This window comes from Vipera berus (assembly GCF_964194415.1).
Source record: "Vipera berus genome assembly, chromosome: Z".
Lineage (NCBI taxonomy): Eukaryota > Metazoa > Chordata > Lepidosauria > Squamata > Viperidae > Vipera > Vipera berus.
The window spans coordinates 36,141,568-36,158,829 of NC_138205.1; the positions used below are offsets into that span (position 1 = coordinate 36,141,568).

Below are 17,262 nucleotides of genomic sequence, written 5' to 3' on the forward strand. Positions count from 1 at the left end.
CCAGTTCCTTCGTTTGCTATAATAAAAAATGCAATGCCCTACAATGTAAACATATACTTTTATCACTCTGATTACAGATTGAGCTTGCAGTAGTTCTTGGCTAGAGACATCTAATTATCCTTTGGTAGACACAACTTATCAAGGACTTTTGTGGTCAGTGTTTACTCTTATAGCTCCTGGGAATCAAGTAATTCCAGCATCTCAAAATATTATTGCCTTGAGCCTGTACTCTGAAAAACCCTTTTCCTCTTACCTCATAACATGAAAAGCAGTGGAAGTTATCAGCTCATTGTGGACAGCAATGCACATGTAGCGAGGTTCAAGGAAAGCAGAAGGGATTGTTCGAGAAGTATAGCAGAGAAAACTTCCCCAAAACAAAAATAGCATTTCAGCTAGACAGCAAGAGATACAAAGATTAGCAGAGATATGGTATTATTCTTCTCATAGTTTTCTGTATTCTTAACCTATGTCTCTAGATGGTATATTGGATGGATGGATGGATGATGGATAGAGGAAGGAAGGAAGGAAGGAAGGAAGGAAGGAAGGAAGGAAGGAAGGAAGGAAGGAAGGAAGGAAGGAAGACAGATATGGGATCATATTCAAAACCTGCTAGGAAGACATTTCCCAACATTCCATCAGTTGACTCATTTCTGACCTGAAATGGTTGGAGTTGACAAAATTCTAAGAAGGAACACTCAATTGCATATACAGAGATACAATTCTTCCATTTAACTCATCATATGGTGTTTCACATACTAGAACTGAAGTTCTATACCACTGAAGTATGTACAAATTATTCTTCTGCTAGTGTCTGCGGTCGCATAACTATTCATAATCATCTCATTGGCAACTGAAAGCTGAGGACATATATTGCTATTTATTGCTGTAGTAAATAATAGAAGCAAAATGTTGAAAACAAAACAGGCATTATGGAGGATGGAAGGAAAAGAGATGAAAGGAATAGATAGGATGAATGTGGAAAGATGAAAGAGAATAATTATTCAAGGTGAGAAGATACTTAGGAAACAATAATGATATCATGATTAATTATAATTTTTGGCATTGTGCTTATTCTGAGGAAAAGAAGTAAATGCAGAATCAGTGGGTAATGAGTTTAGGAAAGTGAAAGGCCAAGGGTAAGATGAAGAAAAGAAAAATATGCAATAAAGACTGTACAAAGCAAAAGCCAGGGTTAATTATTATTTATATAGAAGAAACAGATGTCAGCTGCAACCATGTGATCAAAACTCTATCTTTCCCCTTTCCTGTCACATGGCAAAAATCCTCACCCACAGCCATCATATAATCCCATCGATCTTGATCACAGGTGTAAAACTGGAGACCCCTAGGAGTCTGTGAACGGACTACCAGTGGTATATTTTTCTCAATATTCTCCAGCATCCCCACTGTCCATGCAGCCAAAAACCAAAGGACCAACAGCAGGATCAATGCCAGTTTCTTTAGCACTCGCCCGCTGGACATGTAAGAGACTCGCTGAGCCGTGTGAGACAGAAAGACTTTTAATATCCTGTGGGACAAGAAAACAAAAGTGACCTGATCTAAAGAAGAACCATCTTCATTGTTTCTTTGCAAAATGAGAATGATTTACAGTATTCAAGTACATGAAGAAATTGGGGGACCTATGGAATCAAACATCTCTAAACAGTTTCTGCAATGCATTGCTACTAGTTGCTGGTTTAGGTATTGCAAGTTAGCTTTAATTGTTAACAATTGTTTTTTAATTTTGGCTCTTCATTTTTTTAAAAATAGTCTTTTGATTATTGTGAATCCTTCTAGTGGAAAATAAAATTAATAAACAAAATTAAAATAAACACTGGGGAAAAATCTAAAAATTGCAACAAATAAATAATGGACACTAAGAACTTAAAGACTGTATTAGAGCTAGCATTTAATCATGCTGGACGTCATTGAGAAGGTTTGCAAAGCTTGAGAGGAAAAAAATTGTGCTCAAGACAGAAGACAAAAAAATGGGTCCTGATTGGGATTTATATACATTTTTAGCTGAATTAATAATTTCTTCTTCAGAGAAAATTACAGTTCCCAGGAGGCCCTGGAAAAAACAACACAGTTAAAATGGTATCAAATCAGAGTAAGCAAATAATATAATTTATGTGAGAAATTTTTCTGGCATTTCTCTAACTAATGTGGAGCCAGTGTACTGGATTAAATGGATCACTGGATTTAGAGGGATTGAACAAAAGGGATTCAGCTGCCAGTATTCATTCTAATCACAGACTTAAGGAAGAAAAAAAAAAGTCCAAGGTTCAACCCCTCTATTTCATCCAACTTCATGCAAAAGTCTCACCTATACAGTTTAAGGATGATTGTTCCATAAACAATGGCAAAACCCAACATGCGCACCCATCGCAGGACAATGCAGCGGAAGATACTCGGCTTGAAGTACAAGATAAAGACCTGCATGAGAAGGAAAGGCAAACATAGTAATGGACAGACAAGGTTTCTTTTCTCAAAGGGGCATTGAATTGGGGGGAAGGAAGAGAAGGGAAACCTAAATTTGGTCTTGGTCTGAAACAGACTGTCTTTGCACAATATACTCGGTTAATTGACCATGATTGATTAAATAAATTCAGTTCTTTGGGTTTGCACTGAACTATATACTAAAGCAAAATATGATTCAAGCTTCCCAACTCAGCTTTCTGTCCTTGAGCTATTGATTAATCAGATGCCTCAGGGCTATCTCACAAAGCAGATTATTCTAATAAGCCTCATTATTTTTTCATAAATATAATGTTTATGAATGTTAAGATTTGTATTTTTCATAGTTTATAATCATCAGTCTATGTTTGCATATATTCATGGTTTCTGCACCACTTTTTTATGTATTCAAGTCATTGATACCTTCTGGACTAGTTCCTTCAGTTTTCCTTGAAGATTTTTCCAAAGTGGTTGCCATTGCTTCCTTCCTAGGGCTGAGAATGTTTGTTGGTCCAAATTCACTCAGCTGGCTTTGTGTCTAAGATAGAACTAGAACTCACAATCTCCCAGTTTCAAGTTCAGTGCCTTAGCAACTACATCAAACTGGCACTCAGCACTGTGTGCCAATGCTAAAAAGATAGTTCAAGAAGTACAGCAATTTCTCCAAAGATTGGTTTAGGCTCCAAAATGGTGCCCAGTGTTATGGAGCTTCCCTTTTTGTGTCATCAGACTCTGGCTCTACTCTCAGAGGCTGCCATTTCAAGCGCACATTCTTTGCCTCAGCTTACCCAACATACAGTACATGTTTTCCTTTGGATAGCAGTATGTTGACAGCGTAGCCTAAACCTGCTAAACCCTTTTCAATTCTCCTTCCTGTGAGTCAGGGCGCTGAAAATTAGTTTTCTTTCCCAGGAGTAACTCACACTGAGATGGTGAACCAGGCCATATTCATTTTTCTTGGTGGCCCAGTACTATTGATGTACCTCAGATAACTGAGCCCCTTTGGGTCCAATCCAGATACTCACAGGAAAATAGAGCAGGAGTGAACCAAACAGTATTGTCTCCAGAAGAATAACTCCTGAAGCCCGAATCCTCTGGGAAAAGAGAAATGAATGTGAAATGATGGTGCTTTGAAATCAAGGTTGGTGATGCTAAGGTGGTGCAAATTTTCAACATGCAAAAAATAATGGCAAGTAAGAGAGCAGGACAGCCATTTTATAAACCCAGGTAATGTTCTACTGCTCACCATGGCCCATACCTTGCTCTTCCTATAACGGTAAGAAATTAACATGTTGAAGAAAACTGTCAGCATACAGAAGGCCTGGAAAGCAAGAACAATAGCCCGTAGAGACCAATCTTCCTGGATCAGACATGGTTTGCCATCAATGCAAGCCATACATCCTTCCCAACAGGGATAGCATTGCAGCAAGTTCCCAGAATCCACTGCTCCATACTGGGAAGCACTTTGTCCTTGGGGTGGGAAAAAGAGTAGAAAAACAATATATTAAAATAGTTGATAACTATTACTGATCACCATTCTGAATGTTCCTCTACATTCATATTTAAAGAGAAGGCGTAACATTTGAAAAGTTTTGAGTAGACATCTGCTGTCTTGGTCATTAGATATAATGGTGTCCAGTCCAAAATGTACATATACAAAAACTTAATTCATGCTTGAATATTATTTTTATTTTTTAATTTTCTCGCATTCCAAGTTTAAAAGAAAAAATATACATCCTTGTCCTGGTTTTAGAGAATTTGTAGAATTTTGGCAACTTTTTAGCAAAACAAATTAAGATAAAGTCTCATTAATCTATATACCATCCATATGCAGTATATGGAGTATATGGTTTATACTACCATATGGAGTACATTCCTATTACTGTCTGGAGAGGACCATACCTGCCTTCCGTTTAGTTTTTTAAAACAAACAGAGACAATCTCCACTATCCAGAAATTGTGTCACTGCCCAAATCCAATGGCAAACTGACCAAATCTCATTCATTTATTTTGGGCCTGGACTTTTGTCTCTTAGGGAATCTCCCACTTCCATCCCAAAGTCTATCCCTGCAAGTGCAAAAAATGGACCAAAAGTTCAATTTATATCCCTTGCAGCAACATTGCCAACAACACTGGATAATCTTTTGTAGACCTTTGATCTCTCAAACATGATCTGCTCTATGTTCAAGTTAGAAATATGTTAGGAATAAAATGAACAAAGAAAACTGCATGGCAGTTCTAATTCAGCAACTAGAGTCTGACCAAATACAATGGTTGTTAAGTGAGTTTTCCCCCATTTACAACCTTTCTGGCATAATTGTTAAGTGAATCACTGCACTTGTTAAGTTAGTAACATGGTTGTAAAGTGAATCTGCCTTCCCTACTGTCTTTGCTTTTCGGAAAGTCACAAAAGGTGATCACATGACCCTGAGATGCTGCTACTGTCATAAATACATGGCAATTGTCAAGCGCCAGTGTAATGTATTGGCCTTAATTGCTGTAATCAGTTGAATGATTGCTTAACGGCCGTAGTGCTTGAAACCCAGACTGCTTTTCTCCAGGACTATTAACTGTGTTTTTATGCGGGAATTGTTACTTTGATTCTATTGGGTGCCACCTAGAGGCGATCCGTGTATATATAGCTGTTAAGCAGCCATTAGGGCTGCTTCTGTTGTTACACAATAAACTTGTTGCTGTTTCACCGCTCTGCCTTGTCAATGCCTAACTGAACCAAATACATAACAGCCCGAATTTTGATTACGTGACTGTGGAGCAGTGTGAAAAACATCTTAAGCCCAAATTGGTCATAAGTCAGTTTTTCAGTGGTGTTGTAACTTTGAATGGTCATTAAATGAATGGTTATAAGTCAAGAATTATCTCTATGCTACATTGCACTTGAGTAAGTAAAATTGCTTTTTTATTTAAGTTGGGAAAGAAATGGTGCTCTGATTTTATCCCAAATGAATGTTTTAGCAGAAGCAATAGAAAATCTGTAGTGTGCTCATTTGGGATAGAACCAGACACATATTTTTCCCAATTTAAATTAACCGGCAGCCCTTTCTATATTGTCAGATGTATTGGTCTTTTGAAAGATTGCTGAACATATATTTAATAACAGACTCGACGTATCTTCCAATGACCATTGAAGATCGAACAGGAAATTAATGTAGTTATAGGAAATTGAATGAGAAACAGCCAAAAAAAGCCCATAGAGTTGCTAACTACAATATTTATTTATTTATTTATTTGATTTATATACCGCCCTTCTCCCGAAGGACTCAGGGCAGTGTACAGGGCAATAAAAATAAGAATACAGGATACAAGATTTAAAGTTAAATGATTGTGCCCAATGTAGTAAGTTAGTTAAAAACAATGTTAAAACCCCAAACCCATCAGACCAGGCCGGCTTGTTCGAATAGATAAGTTTTTAGATCACGCCGGAAGGAGCGAAGGTCGGGGGCTATCCATATTTCAGCCGGTAAGCGGTTCCAAATATGAAGTATACAATCTCACAGTAATCATTATATTAATATCTCAACATTTAAACATATTAGAAAATCATTAGGTAGCCGCTAAGGACAACAGAGATTCTGGAACAGCTAATTTGTAGTCTTAAGTTCTAATCAAACAGGTATTTAGGAATAAAAACCCATTTTCATAACTGTCTGGATTTGGAAACTGCTATATCCATTTTTTCATTATTTTTTTCTACTTCAAGCTATTTTCCAAAATATCTCCCATAAACACCTGCCCCTTTCCTCTTAAATTTCTTTGCAAACTTATCTTTTCCAGGAAAATTCCAAAGTATATATAATTGACACAACCACATATTTATTTCTATTTACTATGTCCTCATTTCCTCTCCATATTTTGCCATTTCCACAGGGTTGTCCTGTGGTCCCCTTGGGTAAATATTAATATTTTATTTTTCTAAAATGCTATATTTCAGGCCTATATAACTTATAATAGTAGCTCAATTTATTATATTATTACAAAAAGCTGTACTTTGTCACTATTTACCAGACCAGCCTTTACTGATTGAAGAAAGATGGGAGGCGGCAGTTGTCTGTCCTCCATAGAAACCTGGCTTGCAAAGACAACTATATTTTCCAAGAATAAATCCATGGTTTTCATCTGGGATGCACTGAAAAGAGAAATGTACATTTGTAAAATAGTCTTTCTCCCCACCAAACTCTCCAAAAGTAACTTGATTAAAGACAAGCTATTGAAATGCTCATGGTTTGAATGGTTACGTTCTTCTGACTGGTATTCTTCCAATTTTTTTTCTTGTTCCTTCTTCATATATAATCTTAGAATAAACCCCCCAATTTTTGGCATCATAAACCAGAGATTTTTAGGCTGTGTTCTGCAGAACACTTGGGTTCTGGAGAATTTGATTGGATTTAATTGTTTTCCTTCCTTCCTTCCTTCCTTCCTTCCTTCCTTCCTTCCTTCCTTCCTTCCTTCCTTCCTTCCTTCCTTCCTTCCTTCCTTCCTTCCTGCCTTCCTGCATTCCTGCCTTCCTGCTTTCCTGCCTTCCTGCCTTCTGCACTTCCTTCTGCACTGCCAAAACAAATTTCACTTTAGTGCAAACAAGGAATTATGAGAATTTTTTAATCGACAGTTTTAGCAACCTCCTTAGCAAAAGTTTGCAAACTCTTGTCATAAGATGCTGTGCAAAGTTATAAAAATTATGATTCGGTAATAGTATTGCACAAGCAAAGATTGCCTTTGAATGGAGAGACTGCAAGGCAATATATTTACAGTTTTCTCAAGGACTTGGCTGCTCTCTGAGAACCTTAATAAAGAAGGTACAACTTAAATATTTTAAACAAGTTATGTGAAGACAAAAGTATTGGAAAAGACTCTTTTCAAAGGCAATAACAAAAAAGATTGACAGAAGACAAAGTGGCTAAATATTATCAGTGATGAACCTAGAAGACTTTGAAGTGGCAGCTTTGACAGAGACCCTTGGTGAAATGATGTTCATTGGCGCATTGAGTCATTATAGTACAGAGTATCAAGCAAGAGACGAAGAATCAGATACTGAACCAAAATTATTCTTTTCAAGGAAAATGTCTGAGGAAAGTCCTGATTGACTTTGAGTAAGATTTAGGCCCTGAGAGTAACCAATGTAGAAGAAAATCATTCTCATATGTCTTATTTCCACAATATATTCAAGCTAGTCAGTCACTAATCCAGTTAAATCTCCTTACTGAAGGGTTCTAGCACCACAATGTCACATTAACTGTGTCAAGAGTCATTATCTGTGTTAAGTACTGGGCTCTTAAAGTATACCACGTGGGTTGCTGGAGCAGCTAACGGCTCTCCAGCAACCCAGACTACAAGTCTCCTGTGCTGCAATTGGCTATCTTCAGGCGGCAATGGTTGATTCAAATCTATTGGCTGCCGCCTAGGGGCTAGACTATATATTGCGGCTAGTTGCAGCCTTTTCCCCAGTACAGTTTCTGCACAAAATAAACTATGAGTTACCTTGTACTCATTCCTGCGCCAAAGAACCCGCTATTTAACAGTGGCGACGAAGGAGGGATCCTGCTTCACTGATTAAGAGTTGAAGTCTATGAGGGAAAGGCAGCACACGCCGGAGGGAAAAGGCATTCCCTCCCCTCTCTCAAGGTCGGCTAGCAAGCTACACTAGCGACCTCGTGCTCAGTGGACTCATTCCCTGAGTCTGGAAGCAGGATCCGGAAGAATGCAGGAACCAGCAAAAGAATGTCGAAGGTTGGGAAACTGAGAGAATTCGATGTGAAACACCTGGAGGAATGGCCATCATATCTATCACAAGTAGAAAACTACCTCAGGGCCAATCAGATCGCGGAAGAAGACTGACGGTCACAATGCTACTCTGCTTGTGCGGCCCAGCAACCTTTGATTTGGCTGAGAACCTTTTCGTGCCAACACCAATCGAAGCAGTCTCCTACGCAGATCTCAAAAAGAAGCTAACCGGGCACTTCCAGCCCAAGATGTCTGAAATGGCTTGGCGGTTCAAGTTCGACCAAAGAGTGCAGCAACCGGGTGAATCAGCTTCCGAGTTCATAGCAGGCCTGAGGCAGGCCGCATGCCTTTGCAAATTTTCAAATTTAGAAGAGTGACTACAAGACCAGCTCGTCTGCAGCCTACAGGACAGAACGCTTCACCAGAGACTTTTTGCTAGGCCAAATTTAACATTTTCTGAAGCAAAAGACGAGGTGATGGCTGACAAAGCTGCCAGGGGCATCGTTCAAACAGTGCAGCCCACCAAATCGACAAAGTTTGAAGAAACGGTCCACCATGAGGACGCCAAATGCACTGAAGAAGTCTCCAAGGAGGAAGAACCTGAAATCAACTGACTCCAAAAGCAGCCCAACATGCAACACCGAAACAGCCAGCAGCGAGAGGACAGTTACAAGGCAGTTCTCTTACTGAGATGTAAGGGGAGCGGCGGCAACCATTTTTGCACCAACTGCAGATTTCGATCAGCCACGTGCAGAGCTGTGGAAGGACAGGCCACATCGCAGTGGTTTGCAGAGCCTGCCAGAGAGACCGGCCACCCAAACACCAGTCAGAAGAACAGACTAGGAGAGGTACTGGGGCCCAGGGTCCAGTTAGTGTGGGTTTTTTCAGAAGCCGTAGAAGCGTATGCCGCACCGGGGCTCGACGCCCTCTCAAACCCAAACTTAAGCTCATGATATAGCTACAAGGAGTTCCATGTAAGATGGAATTGGACTCTGGCTCTGCAGCTTCAATTATTTCTCAAGACACTTTTAACTTTGTGTGTAGGCGCAGTAACAGTTGGGCCAAATTAAGACCCTCAGATATAATCCTAACGGATTTTCAAAATGCTCACATTAAAGTTATGGGAGAAGCCACTTTGTTGGTAAAGTTTAAAGAGTTTTTGGGGCACCTGGATGTAATAGTAGTAGGGGGCCAGAGAATGAGTTTCATTGGACTCGATTGGTTTGATGCCTTAGGTATTCAGATTACTGGCATAAACCGGACACAAACTGCAGACCTCGCGTCAGTATGCGAGGAATATGCGGATGTTTTTGATTCAACCCTAGGCATATACACAGGCCCGCCTATCTCATTTAAGTTAGATCCCAATGTAGTTCCAATCAGGGTTAAGCCTCGTAGGGTCCCCTTTGCCTTAAAACATAAAATTGATTCCGAAATTGATAGGTTCGTAGAACAGGGCGTGTTACAGCCTGTTGATGGTGGGGAGTGGGAAACTCCTATAGTCACCCCACTTAAAGCCAACGGGGAAGTTTGCATTTGTGCTGACTATAAATGCACTCTAAATAAAGCCGTCAAGCAACACACTTATCAGGTCCCAGTGGTCAATCATATGTTAGTCTCCTTGCAAGAGGGTACTATTTTTGCTAAACTTAATTTAGCACAGGCCTATCAGCAATTACTGGTTGATGAGGCCATAGCTGTGGCTCAAACAATCGTGACTCACAGAGGGGCTTTCAAAGTTAAATGCTTACAGTTTGGAGTCAGTGTTGCACCGGGTATTTTTCAGGGAATCATGGAACGTACACTCAAGGGTATTCAGGGCGTCTGCCCTTATTTTGATGATGTTCTTATTGCAGGGGAATCCCCAGAAGTGTTGGCCAGTAGGCTCAGGGCTGACTTGCAGAGGCTTCGCGACGCAGGCCTCAAATTAAAAAAGAACAAGTGTAGTTTTGGGGTTTCTTCAACAGAATTCCTGGGTTTCCGAATTGATGCTAACGGCATTCACCCTGCTAATTCTAAAGTGAAGGCCATTAAAATGGCTCCTAGGCCCAAATCAAAAGGAGAGCTACAAGTATTCTTGGGCCTCCTAAACTTCTACCACACATTTCTACCTCATAAGACAGCAATAGCAGAGCCCCTCCACAGGCTTCTAGATAAGAAAGCCCCATGGAAATGGACTAACTTACATGAAAAAAGTTTCCAGGACTTAAAAGCACTATTGTCAGAAAGGTCCACTGTAAGAGTCTATATGTCTTGCATATGATGCATCTCCCTATGGGGTGGGGGCAGTTTTAAGTCACATAGAAAAAAATGGGAAACAGGTTCCTATAGCATTTTACTCAAGGACATTGTCCTCTGCTGAGCGCAACTATGCTCAGATTGACAAAGAGGCCCTGGCCATCGTTGCTGGAATAAAAAAATTCCATGACTATTTATATGGCAGGGATTTCACAGTATACACTGACCACAAACCTCTGTTGGGACTTTTCACAACAGACAAACAAACCCCCCACATACTATCTCCAAGAATGCTGAGATGGTCTATTTTTCTATATGCATATAATTTTAAATTAATTCACAAACCGGGCAAGGAAATGGGCCATGCTGATGGCCTCAGCAGACTATCACTGCCACTAATGGATCCAGTTCCAGCTCCAGCTGCTAGAATATTGTCCATACAGGACATACCTGAATTTTCCCTCCATGCAGGGGACATTGCTGCTGAAACTGCCACAGATAATATACTTAGTAGAGTGTTGTCATGGGTATACACGGGCTGGATGGATAAAAATCCAGGCTCAGAATTTCAGAGCTATTTTGTCAGGAGGCATAAGTTATCTGCCCATAAAGGGTGCATTTTATGGAGAAACAGAGTCATAATTCCCACTTCCCTAAGAGACAGGGTTTTACAATCATTACATGAAGGCCATCCAGGCATTGTCAGAATGAAAGCTTTAGCTAGAAGCTACCTCTGGTGGCCTGGCCTTCATAAGGCCATTGAGGCTCAAGTCCATGGTTATTATACATGCCAGCAATCTAGGCCTGAAATGCCACAGGCTCCAATTCACAGGTGGGAGGAAATGCACACTCCCTGGTCTAGGGTTTACATAGAATACACTGGGCCCTTTCAGGGACAGCTCTTCCTTATAGTAGTGGATAGCCACTCAAAATGGCTGGAAGTAATTCCAGTTCCTAACATGACTACTGCTAGGACCATCCAGGTGCTGAGAAAACTCTTTGCCACACATGGGTTGCCAGATGTCTTAGTTTCAGACAATGGGGCCCAATTCACTGCTGCTGAATTTCAGGTCTTCCTTAGAGCTAATCTCATCAGACATGCAATGTCTGCGCCTTTTCATCCATCTTCTAACGGCCAAGCTGAACGCATGGTGAGGACAACAAAGGAAGCACTCAAGCGCATTGTCACAGGTGACTGGCATCACAGATTGGCAGATTTTTTTACTCTGCCAGCATTCTACGCCCTGCACTACTACAGGCAGAAGTCCTGCAGAACTACGTTGGGGGAGGCGTTTGATTACTAAACTGGACAGGTTGCATCCAGATAGAGTGGCAACAGAAGCCTCTTGACCAAAACCCTCGAGGGGGCTGCACATGGGCGATTGGGTTTGGGCCAGGAACTATGGTCATGGGAATCTGTGGGTTCCTGGTCAAATTACCAAGGCATCTGGACCCCTATCCTATAAAGTGGGGTTGGAGGGAGGGCGAGTTGTCAGATGCCACATTGATCAGCTCAGTAAACGGTTTCCAGAATGGCCACTAAGTGAGGACTGCATCATAAGTCTCTCCCAAGGTCCTCAAACTTGCGGCCAAGCCAGTCCTCACATGGACTATCAGGACTTTTCCTTCTTAACTGAGGCAGAACCGGAGGGAGAACTGGGGAGCCCTGGAGTGCAACATGGGTCCCCTGAAGGAGCAAGCCAACTGAACTTCAGCAACCACTGTGTCTACTCTGCCGAACAGTCTGACTCTGGGGTGGGCCAACCTGGAGAGGCCAGCCAGAGTACATCGAATCCCCTTGACTCAGGAGCACAAAGGGACACAAGTCTACCCAGCCCACTGGGTAAGCTGGTAGACCACAAAGTGATGGGAACTCCAAGACGTTCCTCTAGGGCACACAAGCCTCCTTCATATCTTGCAGATTACGTCGTAAAATAAAGAGCTATATATTGTTGTAATTCCTGTTGCCACTACACTACAGAAACTAGTGCTATGATGTAACTATCTAAAAGTGCCATTTTTGAAGCCTATTCATTGAGACGTTGTTTAATAACATTGTAACCTACGTTGGTTTTTTTTACTTTTATTATTATTATCACTTTTATTTTAGTGTGTTTGGATAATGAGTCTTGACAATTGTTGAGACTAATTGGTGTTATTATGGTCTGGTCTAAGAGGGGAAGGGTGTTATGTACTGGGCCCTTAAAGAATACCATGTGGGTTGCTGGAGCAGCTAATGGCTCCCCAGCAACCCAGACTACAAGTCTCCTGTGCTGCAATTGGCTATCTCCAGGCAGCAATGGTTGATTCAAACCTATTGGCTGCCACCTAGGGGCTAGACTATATATTGTGGCTAGTTGCAGCCTTTTCCCCAGTATAGTTTCTGCACGAAATAAACTATGAGTTACCTTGTACTCAGCTTCGTGTTTTCATTCCTACGCCAAAGAAACTGCTATTTAACAATCTGGGAATACAGAATTCCCACCACTTTCTCTAGGAAGCCTTAATGATTCTGAAGCACTTGTACCAAAGTGTTAGCAAGACTTCATTAGCTGTGGTGATGCAGTGGTTAGAATGCAGTATCGCAGGCTAACTCTGCCCATAGGCAGGAGGTTGATCCTGACCAGCTCAAGGTTAACTCAGCCTTTCATCCTTCTCAATTCAGTAAAATGAGAACCCAGATTGTTGGGGGCAATTTGTAAACTGCCCAGAGTGCTGTAAAGCCCTATGGAGAGGTATATAAATCTAAGTTCCATTGCTATTGCCATAGCTCCTTTCTTATTGCCAGCATGGTTGAATTTTACAGTCAATGAATTTGAGAAGTACATGACTTTGAATTCCTGAGCTGCTCCAGACTCAATGATACATGATGGCAAATTTAAATCTCCAGGCACTATTGGCCTTGGAGATCCCACAGCCACTAGCTAGGAGTTCAGGCAAGAATGCTGCTGTGTACCAGGGAAGTCAATATAGCAACATAAACCCAAATGATCCCTAAAGCCTGACTTCAGTCAGAGGATGTCACATCCACTTAATTGTAGCACAAAGCCTCTGAAGCCCTTTAAGTCTTCTCAAATAACAATGGTTATCCCACCCCCACCCCCCACTTTTCTTAGGCTCATCATTGATGCTACATTTAAAACCCAGGTGGGCACACCTCTGAGAATGGAAATCCCTTCTTTGGCATCAAGTCTCAATTGTACCACTAGCTCAGCCACTTTATACAGAATGAGATTATGGATAAGGATTGCTTTGTTATAGACCAATCTGGCATTAAGTAACAGCAGCCAGAGACTGGGGCACCGAGGATCTGATAACTTGGCATTATAGGTGAATACTGGTGCCTTAAGGTAGAATTGGTTTCAAGCATTAAGTTTATCTTCTGTGAGGTGAGCCTACCTCATGCTCCCACCAAATCTTTCCCTGCCCATTATAATCTGGATGCCATTCCCTTCCTTCTCTCCTGTCGTCCTGTCTCCTACCAGCCCAGTATCTAACCAACTAACCAGCCAGTCAGCCAGCCAGGTAGCCAATCAACCAACTACTGTAAGCATCAAACCGTCTATTCCAATCAAACCCTCATTCAGCAGTGGTCCTTCCCCCCAACGCATACAATACATGTGAACTACCCTTGTAGCACAACCATTTTCCTCTGTTCATATTCAACATTTCTTTCCCTAGGCATGGAATTCCTGAGTTGGCAGCTGCCACAATATAATTCTAAATACACAAGTTTCCATCTCCAATTCAGGGCAAACTCAAAATTCCAATGATCCACTTAGCACATGAGCAGATAGTCCATCAGACAAATCTTAGTATTCACTCAATGGATTTTTTTAAAAAATAAACTGCATGAACAGGACCTTACCTGCAATCATGGGAAACTGGTGGCTAGCCAACTGTAGATGTCAACTCCTGGCTGAAAAGCCCAAGCAAGCAAAACATCAGAACCTTTGCAAACTTCTAATGATTACTTTTATTGAGCAGAATCAAACCAGTAGGGTCAACAGGAAGCTAGCTCTAAGGAAATGGTGGGAAGCAGTTAATTAAAAGAACAAAACTTTTCCCACCCCACATTATCCAATACATCTTCTAGTAATTATTATGAGAACAGACTTTAGTTTCGCCAAAACAGTTCTTCAGCAGCTTCAGGTCTCATGCTCATATAGGAAACCTATAGATTCAAAGCTCTCTTCCCTCCCTCCCTCCTCTGTTGGCAAGTTAGAAGCACACTGCAGTTCTAAAGGCAGTAGGGTTTGTAACTTGATAGGCCACCCCCCTAGAAAAGAAAGGGAACCTAGAAAATAAAAGAATACACATCAACACTTGCTAACTGTTGCCTTCTATCAGTCCTGGCTTTTGGGGAAACTTTGTGTGGAATTATTTTACCAAACGAGCTGCTTTTTCATGCTGTGCCTTCACCCATCTGGATTCTGATATTGGGTAACCCTCCCACTGAATTAAGTACTGCAACTTCCCTTTGTGGAATCATACACACACACACCCAATTTGAGATGATGCACTTAGGTGCTCCATGCAGCCAATAGATGTGCTGCAAAAACATCTTTGCTAGCTTCTGGGCTGACAGAAGACCAGCACAGATGATGAAGTGGGCTTGCTTGGAAAACAAGTCTATTACAGTCCAGATCATGGTGTTTCCCCCACTCTCAGGCAGCTCCACTATAAAGTCTATGGCTATCTCCTCCCAGGATCGGGTCAGGTCAGCCACCTGTTGTAACAATCCCGGACTGTTTTCTGGTAGTCTTTCACTGGCCGGACAGACAGCACAGCTCCCCACATAACTTTCCATGTCCTTTTCATCTTTGGCCACCAGAAATGATGACTAGCTAAATGCAGTGTTTTCAGAAACCCAAAGTGGCCTGCTTGATTAGCATTGTGAGTGCATTGTGGGACCTGCAGTTGCAGGTGGTCTGGGACATACAATTTATCCCCCTTCCACGCCAACCTCTCCCACATGGTCAACTCCCTCTGATGAGCCACAAACCATGCATCAGTTTGCAGCTCTTGCTTCAACTGCTGTGCAAATTCATTGGTGCGGGCTGAGCTTCTCTTTTTCTTTTGCTGTCTGGTCCTTCCTTGTGCTGCTATCAGGAATGACCAAACTCACCACTTCCTGCCAAGTTCTTTTGTATTGGAGCATGCAGGACAGGGCATCAGCCAGGAAGTTCTCCCCCCCCCCCTCGGAAATGTACTTTAGCTCAGAGTCAAATCTTTTGACATACTGCACCCATCTGACTTGTTTTGGAGAAAGTTTTCAAGGAGTCCTTAAGGCTTCTAAGTTTTTATGGTCAGTCCAACACTTTGCTCCCTTCCAGGAATTGCCTCCAGATTAGTAATGCCCACCGCACAGCAAAAACCTCTTTCTGCCACACTGCCTGTCTTCACTCCATTTTGTTCAGCTTTTGAGAGGTGTATGCTCATGGCTGCAGGTTCCTCCCCCATTGAGCTGGAGGACAGCTCCCCCAGCCATGTCACTAGCATCTGCCTGAATCATGAAAGGTTCCTCTGGGTTAGGGTGCTTTAGCACTGGCTCAGCGCTGAATAGCCCCTTCAACTTTTCAAATGCTGCTTGGCATTCCATTGTCCAGTTCAAGGGCTGATTCAGCCAAGGCTTTTGTCCCTCCCCTTCCTAGTCTTTAACAACTCAGTGATTGACAGAGTAACCTTGGCAAAAAAAGGGATGAATTGCCTGTAGAAATGTGCAAACCCCAGAAAACCTTGCAGCTACTTGCAGGTACGAGGGGCTTGCCACTCCAAGATGGATTTCATCTTCCCTGGATCCATTTCTGTTCCATTGCATGACATGCGGTAGCCCAAGTAGTCCAGTTTAGATTCGTGAAATTTGCATTTAAACAGCTTGGCATACAGAAGCATACAACAGAAGCAACAGCTTCTTTAGTACTTGCCACACAAGCTTCACATGTTCATCCATGGTCTCAGTGTAAATGAGGATGTCATTAAGGTACACTAAGACCCCCTTGTAAAGATGCTCATGTAGCATCTTGTTTATGAGTTGCATGAACACTACGGGAACCCCCTGTAGTCCAAATGGCATTACTTTAAACTGGTAACTCCCCAGGGGGCAATTGAAGGCCGTCTTCCACTCATCACCTTCTTTAATTCTCACTTGGTAGTATGCCTCCCTCAGGTCTAGTTTTGTGAATGTCTTCCCGTTAGCTAAGTGGCCTAGCAGGTCCTTCATGGGGGGGAGGGGGTACATGTTTTCCATGTACACTCCATTAATTCCACAAAAACCCACACACTATCTAAGTGACCCATCTTTCTTTTCTTTAAAGATACTGGGACCATGACTCGAGATTTCGTGGCTTGAATAACCCCCCTTGCTAAGTTCTTGTCAATGTACTCCCTCAGCTCTTTTATCTATTTGGAATACATCTTTGGTTTGGGAGTTTTGCTCTGGGCAGGATCTCTATGGCACAGTCCGTGGGGTGATAGGAGGGCAGGACATCACTGCCTTCTTGCTGAATGCTTCCAGGAGGTCTCAGTACTCCCTTGGGACAGATTGCAGTCCCTCCCCTCCCTCTGATGCACTCTTGCTGTGCTCAGAATTCTCTTCACCTCCCTTACCTTCTTGGGCTGCTCCCCCTTCTTTCATGGGGGCTCGGGGCCCACTTCCCCATGATCATCCACCTCACAGCCCTCTTCCAATAGATTCAGGGGGCCCACTTGGCTAGCCAAGGTAGGCTCAGGATCATGTCCTCTGCCATTTTTGGGGTGACCATGAAGCAAATGTTCTTCTGGTGCTCCCCTAATTCCAGTTGCACTGGCTCAGTCAGATGGGAAGCAGCC

The 17,262-nt window shown here is 42.1% G+C and overlaps 1 protein-coding gene across 1 annotated transcript in view; it reads right to left on the reverse strand.

Moving 5' to 3' along the window:
• The window catches only part of GPR179 (G protein-coupled receptor 179), a gene marked incomplete at its 3' end in the record, with an annotated part of 46,226 nt that overhangs the window by 12,742 nt on the left and 16,222 nt on the right, over positions 1-17,262 (reverse strand). Inside the window, exons 3-8 of the mRNA XM_081346173.1 lie at positions 6,493-6,601; positions 3,716-3,927; positions 3,483-3,551; positions 2,327-2,436; positions 1,290-1,528; positions 254-392 (exon numbers count right to left, since the gene is read on the reverse strand). Coding sequence (XP_081202299.1) covers positions 254-392; positions 1,290-1,528; positions 2,327-2,436; positions 3,483-3,551; positions 3,716-3,927; positions 6,493-6,601 — 878 coding nt within the window. The remainder of the gene's footprint in view (positions 1-253; positions 393-1,289; positions 1,529-2,326; positions 2,437-3,482; positions 3,552-3,715; positions 3,928-6,492; positions 6,602-17,262) is intronic.